General features: G+C 37.5%; 6 protein-coding genes across 8 annotated transcripts in view; 3 read left to right on the top strand and 3 right to left on the bottom strand.

Moving 5' to 3' along the window:
* Ace (Acetylcholine esterase) overlaps positions 1-3,740 on the bottom strand; it is a 51,812-nt gene extending 48,072 nt beyond the window's left edge. The window contains exon 1 of one of the 2 annotated variants that reach the window (XM_015170568.3): positions 3,324-3,740. The gene's annotated coding sequence lies outside the window, so the exon portion shown is untranslated. The remainder of the gene's footprint in view (positions 1-3,323) is intronic. The other variant, XM_002056133.4, reaches the window with a different exon arrangement.
* A 2,441-nt stretch (positions 3,741-6,181) lies between these two features.
* On the top strand, positions 6,182-7,986 carry LOC6632438 (uncharacterized). The gene is made up of 3 exons (XM_002056132.4): positions 6,182-6,269; positions 7,371-7,537; positions 7,782-7,986. Exons 2-3 carry the CDS (start codon positions 7,409-7,411, stop codon positions 7,863-7,865), a joined length of 213 nt encoding a protein of 70 aa, XP_002056168.1. The 5' UTR covers positions 6,182-6,269; positions 7,371-7,408; the 3' UTR covers positions 7,866-7,986.
* On the bottom strand, positions 7,921-9,562 carry Ravus (ravus). Its single transcript, XM_002056131.4, has 2 exons — positions 9,445-9,562; positions 7,921-9,375 (listed from the first exon to the last, which is right to left on the bottom strand). The coding sequence occupies exons 1-2, from the start codon at positions 9,474-9,476 to the stop codon at positions 8,202-8,204; spliced, it is 1,206 nt and encodes a 401-aa protein (XP_002056167.1). The 5' UTR covers positions 9,477-9,562; the 3' UTR covers positions 7,921-8,201.
* A 37-nt stretch (positions 9,563-9,599) lies between these two features.
* On the bottom strand, positions 9,600-11,496 carry LOC6632436 (uncharacterized). 2 transcript variants are annotated; one of them, XM_002056130.4, is made up of 5 exons: positions 11,160-11,496; positions 10,874-11,096; positions 10,248-10,820; positions 10,077-10,192; positions 9,600-10,013 (listed from the first exon to the last, which is right to left on the bottom strand). In XM_002056130.4, the coding sequence occupies exons 1-4, from the start codon at positions 11,376-11,378 to the stop codon at positions 10,146-10,148; spliced, it is 1,062 nt and encodes a 353-aa protein (XP_002056166.2). In that variant the 5' UTR covers positions 11,379-11,496; the 3' UTR covers positions 9,600-10,013; positions 10,077-10,145. The 2 variants fall into 2 exon arrangements, with proteins under 2 accessions (XP_002056166.2, XP_015026053.1); XM_015170567.3 differs by having other exon boundaries at positions 10,248-10,808; positions 11,160-11,493.
* A 118-nt stretch (positions 11,497-11,614) lies between these two features.
* On the top strand, positions 11,615-13,228 carry LOC6632435 (pyridoxal phosphate homeostasis protein). The gene is made up of 5 exons (XM_002056129.4): positions 11,615-11,790; positions 11,864-12,076; positions 12,137-12,284; positions 12,346-12,587; positions 12,647-13,228. The coding sequence occupies exons 1-5, from the start codon at positions 11,698-11,700 to the stop codon at positions 12,713-12,715; spliced, it is 765 nt and encodes a 254-aa protein (XP_002056165.1). The 5' UTR covers positions 11,615-11,697; the 3' UTR covers positions 12,716-13,228.
* Positions 13,229-15,624: 2,396 nt separating this feature from the next.
* Mlc2 (myosin light chain 2) lies at positions 15,625-17,437 on the top strand. The gene is made up of 3 exons (XM_002056128.4): positions 15,625-15,782; positions 16,426-16,665; positions 16,871-17,437. The coding sequence occupies exons 1-3, from the start codon at positions 15,780-15,782 to the stop codon at positions 17,291-17,293; spliced, it is 666 nt and encodes a 221-aa protein (XP_002056164.2). The 5' UTR covers positions 15,625-15,779; the 3' UTR covers positions 17,294-17,437.
* Positions 17,438-19,667: the final 2,230 nt, after the last annotated feature.

Below are 19,667 nucleotides of genomic sequence, written 5' to 3'. Positions count from 1 at the left end.
CAATTCGGATAGTTCACTCCGAATGCATTTGGGGTGACAAGAGGAATACGGTATATGCCATATATACATATATCTAGCTGCCGGGACAAATCTCCGCTTAATTTGTTCACTTTAAATGAACAAATGATTTGTCTGTATCCGCACGCATTTCTATACGCGGAATCTCCATTGGTTGGGGCTGGGAGGCTGTGACGTTGGGTTGAGTTCTGCTTCTGTGTGGATGTGCAGCAACAAATGGTCATTGTGCGCGCAAATGAACTGCTGCATTGTGGCCCGGGCATTTGTGGTCACGGAGTTCTCTGACACGATGAGCTGATGCCAAGCGGAAGTCGATTGCAGTCCAATTCCAGAAGTGAATGACAATGATTCAAGCGTGAATAGTTCACTAAACTGGCTACACCAAGAGGAAATCAACACAGCTTAAACTCAAGCAATTTTATTTGAAATTTAAAAAACTAAAAAGCACTTGCTTGTCCTATAAAACAAGAACAGTTTCTGCTCTCATTTATTTCGGCATCTTTTATTGTGATAATATATGATATCATGAAAACAAAAAAAAGCCGAATAGTTGACATTGAAATATGAATATGGCAAATACTTTATTAAAAGAATATATTACAAATGACTTTATTTTGTGTCTGTTATAAATCTTTGTCAATAAGCTAAGAAAATGCATTTTTCGTTTTCGCTTTTAATCTCTTTTTGTCAAATTTTCTGCATAATATGGCCCCTTAAACGAAATATATCCAATAAAATGCAAAGAGCACAACCTAATGTGCCTTTTACAGTCAGTCATAAAATAAGGTAAGGCAAATAACGAACAAATTCGGGAATAAGAGTGGAATAATATTACAATATATCAAAGATATTATACAATCAAACATTGTAAATGGAAACAAAAGAAAATATTACAAAAGCACAAGCTTTCATTAAAAGTAAACCTTAAGCTTATGTCCAACTTAATTGTAAAAAGAAAATAAGTTTATACATATGCAATTTAAAAAAGGAAATATAACAATACAAATATTTAAAGACCAAACTAACTTTATTCTGTCAACTGCCATAATTTACACTCGAAATAACTCGAATAAATTACGATGAAAAAATTCGCAGCCAAAACTAAAACCTAGTTAGAGAAGATTGTGAAGCTCAATATATTTCAGGCTGACGCATATGATTATACCGACATATCTGTTGATGATGACAGATCAAGAATATATATACTTTATGACGACGAGGAAGTCCCCTTATATGCGTTGCTCATTTCATGACAATTAATCAAAGAAGTTTTCTCTGCTTCTTATTCATACTTATTAAACACATTCGACTCTCGATGACATTGCACACAAACCATATATATTTTTGCAAACTTTTAAAGACTGGCTTCCAATAGTTTGTTGGAAAAACTCTGTGCACATATATTTTTCGGCAAAAAATCAAAAGCAAATGAAATTATTTCGCACAAAGCACAAAATGGTTCATATTTCAGACATTTTGCAAATTTATCACATTTAAATGTCCAATTTTGTATGAATTTATACGAGTGCTCTATTTAGCTGTGCCTGATACACTAAAAATTATTTATTTGACAAACACAGCTCGAACTAATAAAATTAATGATTTTTGATCTGTTTATACTATTCTCGGCTCTATATGTTAAATTTTGTGTCTTTAGCTCTTACTAAAATTTTTGCTCATAGGATTTTAATATAGATTCTTATAGATTGCTTGGAAACGGACAAAATTATCGACGGGCGGACAGACAGACGAATATGGCTAAATCGGCATTGGCTTTTGATGCTGATCGAGAATATATATACTTAATGGGGTCGGAGATGCATCCTTCTGCCTGTTACATACATTTGCACAAAAACATGATACCCTTTCAGCCTCATTAAATGGGTTCAGGGTATAAATAGAAACAGATCAAAGTATTTTAAAATGTTTGTTTAATTTCTGTGCTCTGATTTAACGTGAACAAAACAAATACGCAAAATAAATAACAAGCAAAAACTAAAATCCATTTGTGAAAATTCCACAAAATAGCAGATTTTTGTTTAAATTGTGTTTTTCTCTTTGGGTGTACACAATATAAATTCAAATAAATCTCAATCTAAAGTGCAGTTCCGCACATTTCGTGAATTTCCACAAAAAAAGTAGACAGTCCACATAACGAACATTGAGTTTGGACAGATGTTTGCAACTGTGTGGCATTTTTATAGAATATAAATAGGCCCCATGATTGCAGCGCAGAATCAAATAAAATGGAACTCAGATGGTATGGAACCGAATTCCACACGCAATCGCAATCAGCGAGATCATCATCACGATGATGATATGCTATAATATGATGTGCTCCGACTAGTTATAGTTATAGTTGGTTGTTGCTGTTGTTGTTGCTTTAAGTGTGATAAATCGACAGTTGAATTAAGCGAAATTTGTGTGCGAGCGTTTTTGCCCAACTGCACAAAACAAACAGCAACAACAACAAAAAAGGAAAGAACTAGCAACAAAAAATGAAGTAAACAAATTTGAAAACTTTTTTACAATGATAAAAAGGTTAGCAGCTCAAGAAGATGAAGAAGAAAATGTACTTCATCCGAAATAAAAATGTGTCTTTTCATCAGAACTTCAAATGTTGCTCGCTGTCAAGTTATGTCTGTGTGTGTGTGTGTGTGTGTCTGTGAGTGTGTTTGGGTACAGGTGTGCGCGAGAGCCGCCCGAGCGGAAGTTATGGAGCCTACGTGCCAAAATATAAAAAAAATCATGCATATACATAAAAGTGCCTGTGCGTGTGTGTGTGTCTATACAAAATTTCACTTTCGCTGTTTTGGATGGTTTTTCTTGCTTTTCCGCTTTCTTTATTTCCTTTTTTTTTTTGACAGGCAGCACAAGCGGGCAGACATTGAGGCAGCCAGTCGATAAACCACCAATACCTGCAGAATCCAGTGTGTGTGTGTGTGTGTGTGTGTGTGTGTGTGTGATTGTGTGTGCCTTACATATACAGCAATGTGTATATAAACAGGCGAATTATGAATTTGTAGGACACTTTCGCCTGGTCCCACAGCCAGGCTTTGATTGTGTGTGTGTGTGTGTGTGTGTGTGCGTATGCTGCAAATTGCTAAGGACTTTACGGATCAAGGAACTCATCAAAAATCGTTAAATGCAAAAATCGGCATCATAATAATATGAGTCTTTCAACAACATCCACCTTACCCCTCGACCGGTCCCGGCCATCGCTTCCCTCCTTGCCCCACACTTGTTAGGCAGCGGCAACAGCAGCTTTAAGTCGATAACAGCCGTTCATGCAAGGATTTACTTACCTTGAGCTTTCGTTCGTTCAGATCTGAAGGTTTTCTTTCTCGCTCTCTCTGCCGTTCTACATGTCACTGCTTAAGTTTTTATTTTAATTCTTTATTTTTTTTTAAGATTTAATTTTGATGCGTTTTTATTGCTGCGAAAATTTGATAATTCTTTTACTGTGACACTGTTATTTTGGCAATAATTTGGTACCACCAAAACTGGGAAATTCACACAAATACACAATCTTATAGTCTTTACATGTGTTTGCTAATATGTGTGTGTGTTTTTACTTATTTACTTATGCATTGTTTTAATTCTTATTATTATTATTATTTTATCTTTTTGCGCACTCAAATCTGCCGTCGATTCGCCGCTGGAATGCAGTTGCTCGCAGAGCTTCTGTTCATTTCACGACGATGTCTCTAGCTAAACTAAAGTGAAAAACCATCGCAATGCGTACTTTAAACTGTGCTACAAAACATACGGACTTCGACTACGACTACGACCTGCGCTCGGCTTTTCGCTCTTGCCTCTGATTTTTCTCTCCGCTCGGCTACTCTCTCACGCGGCTGTTCCCGCTACAATAGCGAGCCCTGCACAGTGTGACAAAATTGTTCCATTTTTGCCTCAACATTTGTATTATTGTCGATATATATGCATACATTTTTATATGCGAAATTAAATAAGTTAGAATTGATTGATCTTTTCTTGATATTTTCTAATATATAAATAATGTATAATAATTTTAATCAATTAATTGAAAAAGAATAAAGCCGAGGTAAATAAGATACATGAAATAAATATATTAAAATCATTTATTTTGTTGGTAGAAGACTTTGTTTATTAATATTTGATTATTGATTTAATGTTTTTGAATGCATGAACGAAAATGTATTGCACGTTTTGCTTATACATATTATATATTCCTCTAAAATAGCTACATATACTAGAGTACCATAGACTAGCAAAGTTCCACATACATTATCTTGTGCAAGCTTTTAGAAACATAACTGCAATTTAGTATTGGAACCACTGTGCACAGTGCCTCTGGCTGACTGGCCATAATCATCGTTTACGCTTATTAGGAGCGTCCGTGCTGTTACTTTGCTCGTAACTGTTATACGGCAAGTCGTTGCGCTGTTTCCGTCTCCATCGCAACGCCTTTCTGTATTATGGCCAAGAAGCTTTTTTTCGCATGCTTTCTTTGTGTTTGTTGTTTGTTTTTGTTGGCAACTTTTGGCAGTCGTTGCCGCTCAGCTCTTTGCCCCTCAAATTTTGCGGCTTTTGCTGCTGTTATTGTTGTTGCTGTTAATGCTATCTCTCTCTCTATGACTCTCTCTCTGTCTCTCTCTCTCTATGACTCTCTCTCTGTCTCTATCTCTCTCTGTCACTCTCTTTCACTCTCTTTGTATACTTTGTGCCTAACAAAATTTCATTATCTCTAGTGGCCGTTTGTTTATTTATTTGTCGAGTATTTTACGTTTGGCGCGGGGAACGGGGTGCTGAAGAGGCAGAGTTGCCCAATCCAATAGAATTCTTTTTGTTGAGCAAATGTTGTCAAAGCTTTATGGCTAACACACACATACATGCACACAGTTAAGTAGTAGGTATATAACCGCTGATATTCGTGCTTCTTCTGATTTCTGAAATATATTTCTAATTTGTGCACATTTCGTCTGTTTAATTACCACTGTAAGGCCCTCAAAAATCGATCGCACGTTGTCCGGTTTTATTACAAACACACGCATACACAAGTAACAGCAGACACACGCACACACACACACACACACACACACACACACACTCGCAATATTTGAAACTTTTTCTTTTACAAACACAAACACAAACGTTTGCAGCTGTTTTTTTTTGCCGCTGATTTATGCTGTACGATTTGGAGTTTGCTAATCAGCTGTTGATATTAATTGGTCTAGTTGGAGCGCTTATCAAACACATATATTAAATAACAGCTATTGCAGATTATATTTTGCGACATTTGTGGCGCTCAATAGTTTTTTATTGGCCAGCTCCTTCGAGTATCGAATCTTACACAAATATATTCTTACAAAAATGCCGCACACAACAAGAGAAGTGGACGACGACTCACGACAGAATGACGAACAGTTAAATCGCAGTAGTCGGCGACAGCGGCGCCAGTAACGGTCCAAAACAACAGCTGCAAATCGGCGTCGACATCCGCGGGATACGCGCACAACAACAACAACAAAAATCTACAAAAAAAATGTATATAAAAAAAATGAAAACATTGGGCAGACGCGCCAAGCTTTTACCTTCAGCCATATGCAAAAGCTTAGGCTTCTTCTATAAATATAACGTATAACAGTTTTGGAGCTTGCAGCTGGTGAGCGCTTTTGTCTCACCTGAAAGCTGAAACCAGAGTTAGAAACGTTTTTTAAGCTATGCGCAATGTTGAATTATAATGTTAATAAGGTCGAAGCAGTTTCTATACCCTGTATAAAGCAAGATAATGAAACGATTTTTGCGCTAGATACCAACTATCCCACGTGAAATCGCTTTCTTAACTACGATTGGGTAACGATTTAAACATTTTTGGGTTACATTTGAGCACAAGATAAAGTTTTGCGCCCAAGAGAATAATTTAAGTATGAACAAAGCGATATATATACATTAAAATAACACATATTGTAAGCTCAACTCGACTGCATATTTCTCGTTAAGGAAGTTAGAAAGGATTATTTTTCAAAGGTCTACTAAAATCTTGATATATTCGCTTCCTAACGATTTCAATGGGAAATAATCAAAGTTTCAAGCTGCATAAATAAAGCGTAGCATGCTTTTAGGCCGCGCAAAGCTTTCACTTACAAAAAGCTGGCAGCCCTGTGCGGCACTCGCTTAAAACTTGTTGCGCCAGTTTTGTTTAGTTGTCGCTTTCATCTCGTCCCACTCGAACGTCGCCCCGTCCGCAACCGCTGCAATCTCTCTCTAAGGTGGGTCATTTGTTTTTATTTACGTTCTTGTTGTTGTTGTTGTTGTTGCTGTTGTTTGCATTACTTGGCGTAGGCGCGCATTAAACATTTATTTATAAATGCAACACAACGCATAAAGTATCTCTCCGATTTGTATTGTGTTTAGTGTCATGTTAAATATAGCAGTAATTATCACATCATTTAAAAATTGTTTAACGTTTACTTGAAATGCAGCCACGCCCCAAAACGAATTTGCATAATCTCGACTGCGAATCATCAACAAATTCGTAGGCCAGAAACAATATCAACAGATGCGTCAGGCAGACCATAAACTTTGCCTCGTTTTTCCAAAACTAAAAACATTTCAATTAACACATGAATTGATAACACGAAACTTGGCTACGCTCCGATTATATTCAAAAGTTTACTTTTAAAAATATATATATGTATATATAATTTTTCTTATTTAAAATACAAGTTTTTAGTCTTCTTTTTTATTAAACAAGTTTTCCTTTTACTTTCCCTAATATTTTGAATTTCTTTCAAGATTTTTTTTATGACAACGACAGATTGTGTTTTTATTAAACAAATAATTATGTACTATATATATACATATATTTTTTCAAAATATGAAAAAGTGTCAGGTATATACTAATTTAAAATACATACCCTATAAATATGTGAATTATCTAGAAACGTAATAATTCAATAATTCAATTTCGGCTGAATTTACATAAACTATTTTTGATTAAATGTAAAGAATTTCTTGCTAGTAAACGTGTCATGCTTGTTGACATAGTTAGTTGTGCATGGTACTCACTGTCTTACCTCGGCTCACATACAAAGATATATCGTCATATCTATTTACGTCAACGTTCACGTAAAACAACACCAAATCGGTCGTTCCAATGTTTGTCACGCATTTTCAAAGCCAAATTCTGTAGCAAAAGTGAAATTTCTGTGGAATGCAGTTGAGTTTGATTTCTTTGGCCATAAAATTATGTTTGGATAGATAGAATGTGTATATGTAATGCTTTCTGTAGAACCGAATGAATGAATTGAGGCGCTTGAAGCTTGTTCTGCACACTGTGAATGCCCCGTTTTTATTTCTTATCTTTTTAGCTTAAAACGAATTCAACAAACAACTCTACTGATTGAAAATGGGTAATCCAGTGTGGTTCATTTTCTGGCTGTTGGTCTTCTGGATCATCTCCCTGGCGGTCGCATTCTTTTGTGCCTTCTTCTACATCGTCATCTACACACTTGTTGTGTGCATTCCGGGCCTCTCGGTAAGTGCCGGGTAGGGGTTGGGCGTCGCATATATATATTCCACAATGACATCATATCATTATTTATGTAGTTGCCGAGTGCGGGCCGCTTATCGCAATTCGTAGAGTTTTGTACAATTACTCATCTAACTAAGCCAACTAGTCTTATGATAAAAAATATATATATATATATATATATATACAAAAAAAAAATCCCTTATTTATAAATGCCAAAATTAATCGCGCCTATTCCATTATATTACAGGGCATATCGGATGTGCTGCTGCAGGGCCTACAATTCCCGCATTATTGCGCCAAGGCCATGGTGGACTGCAAGCCCCCATTTTAATAATTTACATTTATATTTTGATATGACATAATATTAAGTGCAATAATTATAAATGTTCATTTTATCAGACTTGTTTATTTTTTTAAACGATAAATAATAATTATTATTTAATATTTGTAAATGGTCTTTTTTTTTATAATCAATCTCTAAGCGATAACGAAGAGATAAGAGCCACTCATGGTTGCAATTGGTACTGAGCCGGCTACAGAATGGTCATGAATGGAGGAAAATCCTTATACTATAGAAGTCAATATTAACAATTTTTGCTACACAATCTCGCATTTATGTTAAGGAGTATGATTTGAACTGATTCCATTGACTAAGCCCGCGTCGCCATCATTTGGTGGTCGAGGCAACTGTTGCAATCTGCTGGCTGCTGCCGGGCGCATCCGACGACGCTGCCGATGCAGCTGCTGTCACTGAGGCAGGATCTGGAGGCGTGGCTGTTGCTTGCGTGGCGGACGGTGCATCGCGCTCGTTAATCGCACGCAGCTCCAGTTCACCAATTAGTTGCATGACACGTATTTTACCCTCGGTGGCCAATTTGGGCGGCAGCCCTTTGACCGTGGCACAAATGCTGTCAAAGAAGAGATCCAGAGAGTCGCGCGGTGCGGGCTCTATTGAGGTGAGGTGCTGAAGTTGATAGGACTGCAGTTGCCTGGACGCATACGACTGCAGCTGGGGCTGCCGCAAGGGCGTGTAGCAGCCGGTCGCAATGGGCGTTATGGTCGCCTTTGAGGTGATCTCAGCCGAGCCAATCGTGGGTGTGGCACCCGTGCTGGGCACCTTTGTCATCGGTGCCGTCACCTTTTTAATTGTTATGCGACAGGGCAGCGGCGTAGATGTCGCGGGCGAGCAGTTTGTGGATAATTGGGTAGCTGGCATTAGCTGTCCGTGCGGCGTTTCATTGATGGTTACTTGCAGCGGCAAATTCTCAAACATACCGGAGTGCTGAGAGTCTGTTTCCGAGACGCGACGTTTGCAAGCCGGTTCATATTCGGAATCAAGATCTGCATCTGCATCTGCATCGGCATCGGGACCAGCATCTGTATCTGCATTGGCATCAGCGTCCGCTTCTGGTTCCGCATCTTCGTCATCTGCCTCAGCCACTGCATCTTCGTCCTCCTCTTCATCTTCTTCGGCTTCGTCATCCTCGTTGTCCGCTTCCGTCTTGCATAAGTCGCTTGCTGTGGCAAACTGTAGCGGCAATAGGCTCATATCGTCATCGTTGTACTCCCACTTGACATCGTCCACCTGGGGCTCCGCTTTGAATATGACCGACTTGCGCTGTGCATTTTCCGAATGCTTGATGCTGCCCTCGTGCTTGCCCAGATCGGAGCGCTTCGCGCTTAGGCGACACTCACAGATGGCACAGAATACAAAATGCGGATCCGTTTCATCCAGTATAATCCACGGATATATGGATTGGTATTCGGGCTTTGTTTTCGGTCGCGGATACTTCAGCAACGCGCACGGCCTGCGCGGTCTGTACTCCGATCGCAGAGCGTCGCTGCGGAAGAGTTGGCCCATTATATATACTCTGTGTGTCACTAAGGCATTAGTTAAATGAATCACTTACAGTTTTTCCTGGGTTAATTGTAAATTTGACATTTATTTTTGCTTTCGACAAATATAAACAAAATGTGTTCAGTGTGACCGAATCTGCTGTGTTGAAAAGGACAAAAATACCAAAGATAAAATACCAACTTATATACTAAGTGACGTAAAACTTGATTAATTTGTCTCCTCAATACACACAACCAATTTCTTTATTAACTTTAAATTTGATAGCGACATTTATAAATCCGGCTAGAAGTTGGAGGGTTAACTATTCATTTGCTGTAGGACGGAACTTCCACAATATATGGATATTTCTCCGTAGAACTTCTATTCACGTCGCCTTTTATTTTATTACTAGGCGAACTTTTGTTAGCTGTATCTTTGCTGTTAGATGCCCTATTTTCTTCGTCTTTGATGGGTTTTTGTATAGTTTTATCCGCCATTTTAGTTAACATACGATCACTGCTTCTGTCATTTACCATTTCGATAACACATGGATAACTGCCTTCGGATTTGATGACCGCTTTCTCTATTTCACCTTGGTTATGGCACTGTACTGCGCCTCCATCTTTATCACAATCACATTCGCTTTGAAATATTACATATTATGTGTGCTTATAGCGTATTATTTTAGGTATTTGATATACGTACATATTGCTTTGATGATCCGGTACTTCCGTATCCTCATGGGAAGAGTTTACAACATTGACTTTATCCATATCACAGGCCCCAACGGTTGAGTTTAAATTTGAATAAATTGTGATTATCTAAAGCGATAAAAATGTTAATTTTTGTCTAGTCAAATTTCGAATGAGCTCTTACCCGCTCGCCTTTTGACTCCTCTGTTTTCCGCATTCGGACCGCTGGGATCGGATCGGCTATGGGTCCCGCTGGTACGGGCTGGAGGCCCTGGATAATTACGCAATTTGCGTAGCATATTTTCACGAGACACATTTCTGGAACGCTCCAGCTGCTCATTGGTATTGCTTTTCTTTTGTGTTGAGGATTTGTTCTCCGTACCACGTCGGTTCTTATATGCCCTGTCGTCGGCCATATTTGGCGGGCCGTTACGTCGCGATCTCTGATCATCGTTCGTTTGATTTGCGTGTCGATGAAGATTGGTTTCTGTAACAGTACCTGGCCGGTACGCCCTATACTCGTTGGTAATCATCCTACGAAAGGCTTGAGCGTCACGATCATTGGCACGTCGCAAATTCTTAAAATCTTCTATTTGACCAGTATATGGTCGTCGATGCGCTCGCAAATCAGAGCTGGAGCCCCTGTGGCCTATTGGCGTGGCAGCCCCAGATGGACTAGATTTCTTCAGGTTTGACCCGAGATGATTGCCAATAGAATTTAAATACTGGCGTTTTTCCGGCGACACTGCATGATCACCTTAAGGCCAAATTATAACAAAAGAAACACTAAAACATAATATTTGCATAAACCTGTTGAATCTTCGTTGTCATAGTTTGAGAATGGTGGAAATAAGGCAGATGTCCGAGCATCACGGCTAGTTTGACCGGTTGTTGGATAATAGGGCGGAGGAAAGTCCGAAGCCGCGGCAACCGCTTTGGGCCCATAGGGCGGACCGTATCCAGCGCCGTAAGTTGCCGGATATTTGTTATGTCTCGACAAATGTTCGTCAAGTTCGGGAAAGAAGGACTCCCACTGTTTGGTGAATGAGTTAGATGATCTTTGTGTTCAGTATCCAATATTCGATATATTGCTTACCATATAGAAGATAGCAAATGCTATCAGACATGCAATCAAAAGCACAGCAGTGAATTTTGTAAACTGCAGCATCAGGAAAATAAATACAGCTATAATAACCTCAATATGATAGAGACCAATGAATTCCAGGGACTGGCGTATTTCCACAACTCTTAATGTCTGCAGATAGTCGACAACGGTGTTGGCCGCATCGCAGCTCAGCTGCATAATCTGAGCCATTCTGTATGAGAATTGATTGAGGAAACTAATTTAAGTGTTGATGGGGTGAAAACATTTTTCTCAATTTAACGGAATACAATATTCCAAGTTGAACGTTTTTTCAAAAGACAATTTTTTTGAAAACTATAAAATACCAAAAACTGAAAGCCCGAATAAATAAAATACTGAATTCAAAATACCAACAACTCAGCCTACTATCGCCTATTATCGAGCGATTATCAAACTTATCGATAAATTGGCAACAGATGTTTTTGTAAAAAATTGCAAGCATTCCGTCAACAACTTAAACAAATTTAATAAAGCTTAGCATAATAGTTAAATGATACGCCGCACAATGGCCGAGTTTGACATAAATGCCGGCCTACAGCACGTATTGAAGCGTATCGAGTTGGCGTTGCAAAGTCGCCCCAAGGTAAATCTCTAGAACATCTGCCATACTGCCATCGTGTGTTATCTGTTGCTATAAAACGTTGCTGTCTTATCAGGAAATCAATGCACCCAAACCGCTGCTGGTGGCCGTCAGTAAAACAAAGCCAGTGGAGTGTGTAATAGCGGCATATAAAGCCGGCCAGCGTCACTTTGGCGAAAACTATGTGCAGGAACTGGTGGAGAAGAGTCAGCATCCCGACATATTAGCACAATGTCCCGACATCAAATGGCATTTGATTGGACATTTGCAGAGCAACAAAATCAATCACGTGCTTAAATTGCCCCCAACATGTCAGGATCACAAATATTGAATATATCGTTTCTTGCAGGTGCTTAAGCTACCTAATCTGCACATGGTTCAAACGGTTGACAGCGAGAAACTGGCCAACAAGATAGATGCCGCCTGGGCGAAGCTGCAGCCCACGCCAAGTGAACCACTGCGTGTGCTCGTGCAGATCAACACCAGTGGAGAAGATGGTAAACGTTTTAGATCAACATCAAGTCGCATTCACAATATACTCTTGCCTAATCCGTACAGTTAAGAGCGGCATTGACGCCAGCGCTGCACCCTCACTATTTAAATACATTAGCGCCAATCTGAAGCATCTACAGCCTGTGGGCATTATGACAATTGGCGCCTATGGATTCGATTATAGCAACGGTCCTAATCCGGACTTTGTGGCACTTATGCAGGCGCATCGCGCCATTTGTGAGGCCAACGATATGCCACCCGATGCGTTGCAGGTCTCAATGGGCATGTCCAACGACTATGACAAAGCGGTACGTAGTACACCAACAGCTGCTTTAGACTAGCTACATTCATGCTGTTTTGCCTGCAGATCGAAATGGGCAGCACTATAGTGCGCGTTGGCACAGCTATTTTTGGACATCGGGCCGCAAAAGCATGAGCCCAAGGCAATCGAGTGAATTGCTAGAGGAATGTGCCACATAGCGTTCGCGCCGTGGGATCTTTCTCTATGTATAATTCTAGCACAAGTTGTGGTGCCTACGATTAATACAGTTGCTTCTCAATGACGTCCGTAGCTAAGAATTGTTATTGGAAAAGCGCCCGTGTGCACAAAAACAAATGAAAATCTTCCAAGTTCGTTTATGTACCATATATTGATATACATGCCCATACATGCTTCCATGTACATATATATCCATATATAAATGGAAAAATGTATGCATATGAAATTCATTTGGCTTGTATATTTAGAATATCTTTAGATAAACAAATGTTATGTGTAGGTTGTGGTTTTCCTGTTACCTTTGTGATGCTTCGAAAGCTGTGTAGCTGTAATATTCTATATTAATTTCATTAATACCATAATCCAAAATGTTATATCAATGTTGTTTGCCTGTTAAATATGATATTCATTTTTCAATAAACAGAATACTTGGTGCGATGGATTTCATTATTCCTTGCGGCATCTCTTGAATTTGCTGCACTATTCTGCATTATTTTTAATTTGCCGTTCACGTAAAGCATTCATCTTGCAATTGTGGGATTCGTTTTTTTTATTTTGCTTGGCATACGGCCAACGCGTTGTCTGGTTACATGCCAAATTTCAAAACGCTTTGAAATTTCGTTAAGAATTACTTTCGAAAAAAGCTAAAACAAAAAATTAATTTTCATTTTCAATTACGTCTACATGATGATTTATCAATGCATTTTTAGGCAGACAACTTAAGGGCAAAATCTTGCTTATTCAGACTTTCATTGGTTTTGAATAATGTGTTTGGGAACTCGATATTCAGAATATAGATATGGCAAATTAAATTCTTATGCGTTATTTTTTTTTTTATTTTCTATTACACCTACATATGAGAAGTATATGAGATGAGATACGAGAAGTATGTATTGTAGTATATATTAAAGTAAATATTTAATATAGGTAAAAAGGAATTTAACAGAATTGATTTTTTAAATATGATTAAGACAGGCTTACTATGAAAGCAGTTGTCATTCGATTGACTTTAAAATCACTTACAAGCAATCCAAAAGAGACATGATTCACGCTTTTTGGGAAATCCACCCGCTAGGTCAATTTTCGAGCGTATGTTCTATTTCAAAGCTTCAGGCTTCAACCAATATCAAGTATCAGCTAAACTAATTAAATTTAAATTATTAAAAATTATAATACATAATTTTTTTTTTCAATGTCCCTATCATATTCGGACATATCAAAATGATTAGAATTGGTTAAACATTATTTTCAAAATTTTGGCGGCGAAATTAATAAGTATTGAAAATCTTTGGCCCAAATCAAAATCGGTCAAGTAAGAGGTTCTAGTCACGAGCTAACGACTAGGAGATACCTAAACCCTCTTCTTCCAACATCACATGCATATATATATTCTATTTTAAAAGCTATATGTCAAGTTTGGTGACTCTAGCTCTTATTATTTACCAAAATTGCCCAAAAAACAGGATATCGATATCTATTTGTATCGATTGCTTGGAAACGGAATAAGTTATCGATTATCAGAAACAAACTCGATCTGCGTAAAATTTCAAGTCTCTAGCTCTGATAGGTTCTGAGATCCTTGCGTGCATACATACGGACAGACGGACGGACGGACAGCAGACTTACAGACGGACATGGCTAGATCGACTCGGCTATTGGTGCTGATCAAGAATATACTTATATATATATTATGGGGTCCTTCTGCCTGGTAAATACATTTGGATTTTGCACAAATACAATATACCCTCATACCTTTATACTTTTTAATGGGTTCAGGGTATAAAACTAAAAAATGTTTGGATTTAATAAGATTCCAATTAATGTGAATATTTATATAAATATAAATAAAATACCATAATTCAGAAAAACGTAGGATCTAGATAAAAGAGCGTAAGAATGGATAGATTAAATACCATATTGAATTGCATGTTCAATCATTCCAAAAGATGTTCCAAATACACTCGATACTGTTATCAAGCATAAATTTAAAATATAAATTTGAAATATATATAACATATGCAAAGTTCATTTAACTTTATGATAGGTAAAACAATCCATATTTCTTATTGTTATGCAATGTACATGGAAAACTTAAATAAATAAAGAAAAAAGTTTATTCTAATATGTCTTTGTTATGTATGCGACACAAAATCTATAGCTTTGGAATTCTCTGCTCTTTCTCTTTATATTGCACAATATGCAAACATTTTAAAAACAGAAAATGCCAGTCGTTGAAAATAGGCAAGGTAAAATACGAACGACGTCTATATAGCCGACTTTATACTATATGCTACATACATACATAATCGAGCAGGCCACATATAGGTATTTGTGTATGTATACAGATACATGTACATATACATATTTATGGCCAAGGGAAATGTAGGTGATGTTCAGAGCAAGAGGACACCTTCGAAAATGCCTCCAAGAGCAAAGATGAATAAAACAAAACTAGTTTTTGAATGCTATGGATACGAAAATGTATATAGCAGACGCATAAAGCGCTAGAATGTGTTCATAATACGCCAAAATAAATTTCAACATTCACCAAACTGATGTACATACCGATGTATATAGCTATTGTATGTGCATATGTATGTATTTAGAACTATGCATGTACGCATTTTCCGAGGCGTACAACCATTTGCTCTGGCCGTTAAAATTAGATTCTGATTAGAGGAGCATACGATGAGTAAACATTTCAGCCCACCGAGCTGCGTGGACCATGGGGCACCACCCGCTGCCCACCGTGCGCCTGGTCGGACCTCGCCTTGCAGATACTAAAAAAGGCAGCACGAATCGGGCAGACACAGATACAGATACAACGGAACGAATGCCGAATGCCGACTGGGTAGTCGGGTCTGGGTTCGGGTTCGGTTGATGAAGAAGAAACGGCCAAAAAAGATCTTAAAACATCATTGTCTTGACGATAAAATCAGCCATTGATTCAGTGTGCTCTGACCGCTCGACTCGATTAGACAACACATCAAAGTTCAGCACCATGGTAAGGAGACACGGGATATACTATAGTACCAGATCTAATGGACCGCTCTAAAGGACTCGCGTACTATATATATATATATACATATATCTATCTATCTATATATATATATATATATATTTGTTGTGCAGTGAATTAGTTGCATTCGAAAGTTATTCAATCGAAACTGAAATGAATTATTGAAATATTGTTATTAAAGTAAATATAAATAGTTAAAGCTCAAGTGAATATCGTTAAATGATCTCAATGACTCACCTCTATGTGGATTATTGTGCCAGTTGCCAGTTGTGCCTGGATATAAACATATATACCTACTCGATAATGGAAAATAGTTGAAACGAAAACGAATTTGAAATCCAAATGGTGTGAATAAGTTTCTTTCATTTCGAAATATTCTTTATACACACGCGTTAAATTCTATAAATGGATCGGTCGGAATGTAATATGATAGCTAGAGCGAGACGTATATAGCTTTTGCTGTATCTTACGTAATACGCGTCGGGTATTTTTAGCCAATCAATTGGGAAATTTTCTTTCGAAATATTTTCGAAATCTACATAGAAAATTGACCAAAGCAAATGAGCCCCAAATATGATTGAAATATTAATGAAATATATTTTCTCTACTTCCTATTCCAAAACTTTAGGCGGATGAGAAGAAGAAGGTTAAGAAGAAGAAGACCAAGGAAGAGGGTGGTACTTCCGAAACCGCTTCTGAGGCAGTGTCCGAGGCAGCAACCCCCGCACCAGCTGCTACTCCTGCCCCAGCTTCTGCTACTGGTTCGAAGAGAGCGTCGGGCGGCTCGCGTGGCTCCAAGAAATCGAAGCGCGCCGGCTCCTCGGTGTTCTCTGTCTTCTCCCAGAAGCAGATTGCCGAATTCAAGGAAGTAAGTTTTGTCAAATAACAATCCAAGCCCAAAGTTCCCTTGGCTTCACCTGCGTCTATGCCAGTGCCTGTTACCTGTGCCTATGCCATGTCATGTCGCATCCATGACCATCAAATCACAACAAGACCAAATCACCAACCACCTCTCTCTCTCTCTCTCTCTCTTTCTCTCTCTCACTCTCTCTCTTTCTGCGCGCGTGAATCAGGCCTTCCAACTTATGGATGCCGACAAGGACGGTATTATTGGCAAGAACGATTTGCGCGCCGCCTTCGATTCCGTCGGCAAGATCGCCAACGACAAGGAGTTGGACGCCATGCTGGGCGAAGCCTCCGGTCCAATTAACTTCACCCAATTGCTGACCCTGTTCGCCAACCGTATGGCCACCTCTGGTGCCAACGATGAAGACGATGTTGTTATTGCTGCCTTCAAAACATTCGATAACGATGGTCTCATCGATGGTGATAAATTCCGCGAAATGCTCATGGGCTTCGGTGAGAAATTCACCATGAAGGAGGTCGATGATGCCTTCGATCAGATGGTCATTGATGATAAGAACCAAATCGATACCGGCGCCCTGATTGAAATGCTAACCGGCAAGGGTGATGAGGAGGAAGAGGAAGCCGCCTAAGCAGTAGCTGGCCCCGTACACATCCTAACTCTAACTCAGCATCCATATTACAACCAACAACAACAACAACAACAACAAAAAAAAAACAAAACTTAAAAACTTTTAAAATCGTCTAAAAAAAATAATAAACGTAATTAAAAGAAATGCTCGTTTTACATATGTAAATTTTAAATATTTATATAATCTCTTTTTGTTAACCAACACCACCACCAACAAGAACAACAACAACAACAAATTACAACAACACAAATTAATACTCTTAACTTCTTCAACAAACAATTTGATATGAACTAAGAACATTTAACCATGTACCAAGTTCCACATATCATTTTAGGGATACTTTAAATCCAAATGTCGAAGCGCCATCTTGACAGCTAGTTTTCTAGTTGATTTATTATTAAATTTTACACGTAAAATTTATAAATAACTGAAAGTCTATTTTATTTCAAAAAACACACAAAGAAAATACTTAAAAAAAAAGAAGAAAAAACAAAGAAATTCACATGTTTATTTTAATTGCTGTTCGTTGAAGAATCACAGAGAAAGTTACAAAAATAAAGATGAGCAAGCGCCGTGGGTAGCTTATGATATAGATATATACATAAGTATATATGTATATCATCGATATCTATACGAAATATATATACAGAAATAGGTAGGCCTTGGCCCACATTTGTTAGTTAATCATTTTACAGGTTAAGGAGAGAGAGACATATACAATTCGTTATCGTTAGGTTACTTTCATCTGAGAGCCAAATATTCTATATAACTAAACACTTGAATACTATAATATATTATGCATATATCTCAATCGTTCGTTTAACAATATTTCAATATTTACCAATATCTATAAATATATATTTTCGAAATATATCAAATTACAAAAGTTATTGAGAGTTAGCTTAATGAAAAGAACAAAACATTTTAAATGTTCATTCACTCAAATTGTTTTTTTTTTTTTGTGCCAATTTATTTAATTTACCCAAATGAAAAAAAAAAATGAGAAGAATATTCACAAACTTTCTGCTTATGAACTACTTACTATCATGAAAAAAAGTGTTTCAAGTTTATGCGTTTAACAAAAGTATCGAAAAGTTATTAAAATGCAAAAGTTAATATTTATTTTTGATGAGTTCACGTTTATGTGTTTTCTAAACAAACGGAGATGGCACTATGCCTTTTTACATAGATCTAAATATTAATATACCCATACATATATATATTCTATATGTACATATGATACCACATCAGTGTGTACTTAATGGGCGTGCTCGAGTTCGAATTCGATATCGTCTTTATGTCGAATCTTTTTCGAGAGCAAATAACTATCCCCCCTAGCTAGGACAGAGGCAACTGAGGCAATGGGCGTTCGACTCATTGCCGGGTGCATCAGTACCAGAAAAGTGGAAAGGAAATAGGCAAAAGAAATATTAGAAGAGAAACATATCTAGTAGTTTTGACTTGAACAATACACAATCATTAATACTAAGGCTATATTCAAGCAAAAGCAGTAGCATCACTTCACACTAATTACCTACTAAAGGAAATTACAAACACAATAACTAATACAACAAACACAATCTATAATTAAACCAATTCAATTCAATATGCCACGAGTTGTTAAGTGCGAAAATCTTTACTTCAGTATAAATTAAGTTACTTGGCAAAAAAGAAAATATACAAAAAAAAAAATATAAGTAAAATAATAATAATTACTTTTTTAACCCGGTCAGAAATATTACCAAAAAAAAAAGAACTGTTTTTATATAACAATGATGATGATGATGATGATGATGACTTTAATAGAATAAATCAAAAGCGAGTCGTCTAAAAAAGAAAAACTACGTTGTTTCATTTCATTTCATACATTTTAGTGGCAAGAAAAGGTAGTTGAGCAGAGAAAACCAGTTGCTCTGATTTATAAATATAAATTATTTATATTTATGTCCCTAAAAGAATGAAATAGAACTAAGAACTAATGATAGCCAAGCTTATTAAATTAAAATTTCTCAATAATTTATGAAAGAATACCAACTTGAGTCATTTGCTTTATGTTAATTCAAAGATCAAGAAAAAAGCCAGAATTCGCGCTGTTGAGAGTTTTTCGTTTAAAAATTGCGCCATTTGACGAATTAAAGTAAGCAAAGCTGGCAGCACTGGCTGCCATAAAAGTTGTATAAGAACTGCATCGACTAACTACTTGTATAAGCCAGTTGGCCGAAAAAGAAACTCTTTGTTCATTTTGTATAAGAGCTGTATAAGACTGGCTCGAGTTAAAATTAAAGCAAAAGCGAGACACCTTTAAAAAAATTATTAAATTTCATTCGCATTTGGCTTGCTGCAGGAGCAGTATAAGTGTCGTATAAGAGCAGCT

Source organism: Drosophila virilis, chromosome 2 (genome assembly GCF_030788295.1).
Source record: "Drosophila virilis strain 15010-1051.87 chromosome 2, Dvir_AGI_RSII-ME, whole genome shotgun sequence".
Classification (NCBI taxonomy): domain Eukaryota; kingdom Metazoa; phylum Arthropoda; class Insecta; order Diptera; family Drosophilidae; genus Drosophila; species Drosophila virilis.
This window is presented reverse-complemented; position numbering and strand designations above follow the sequence as displayed.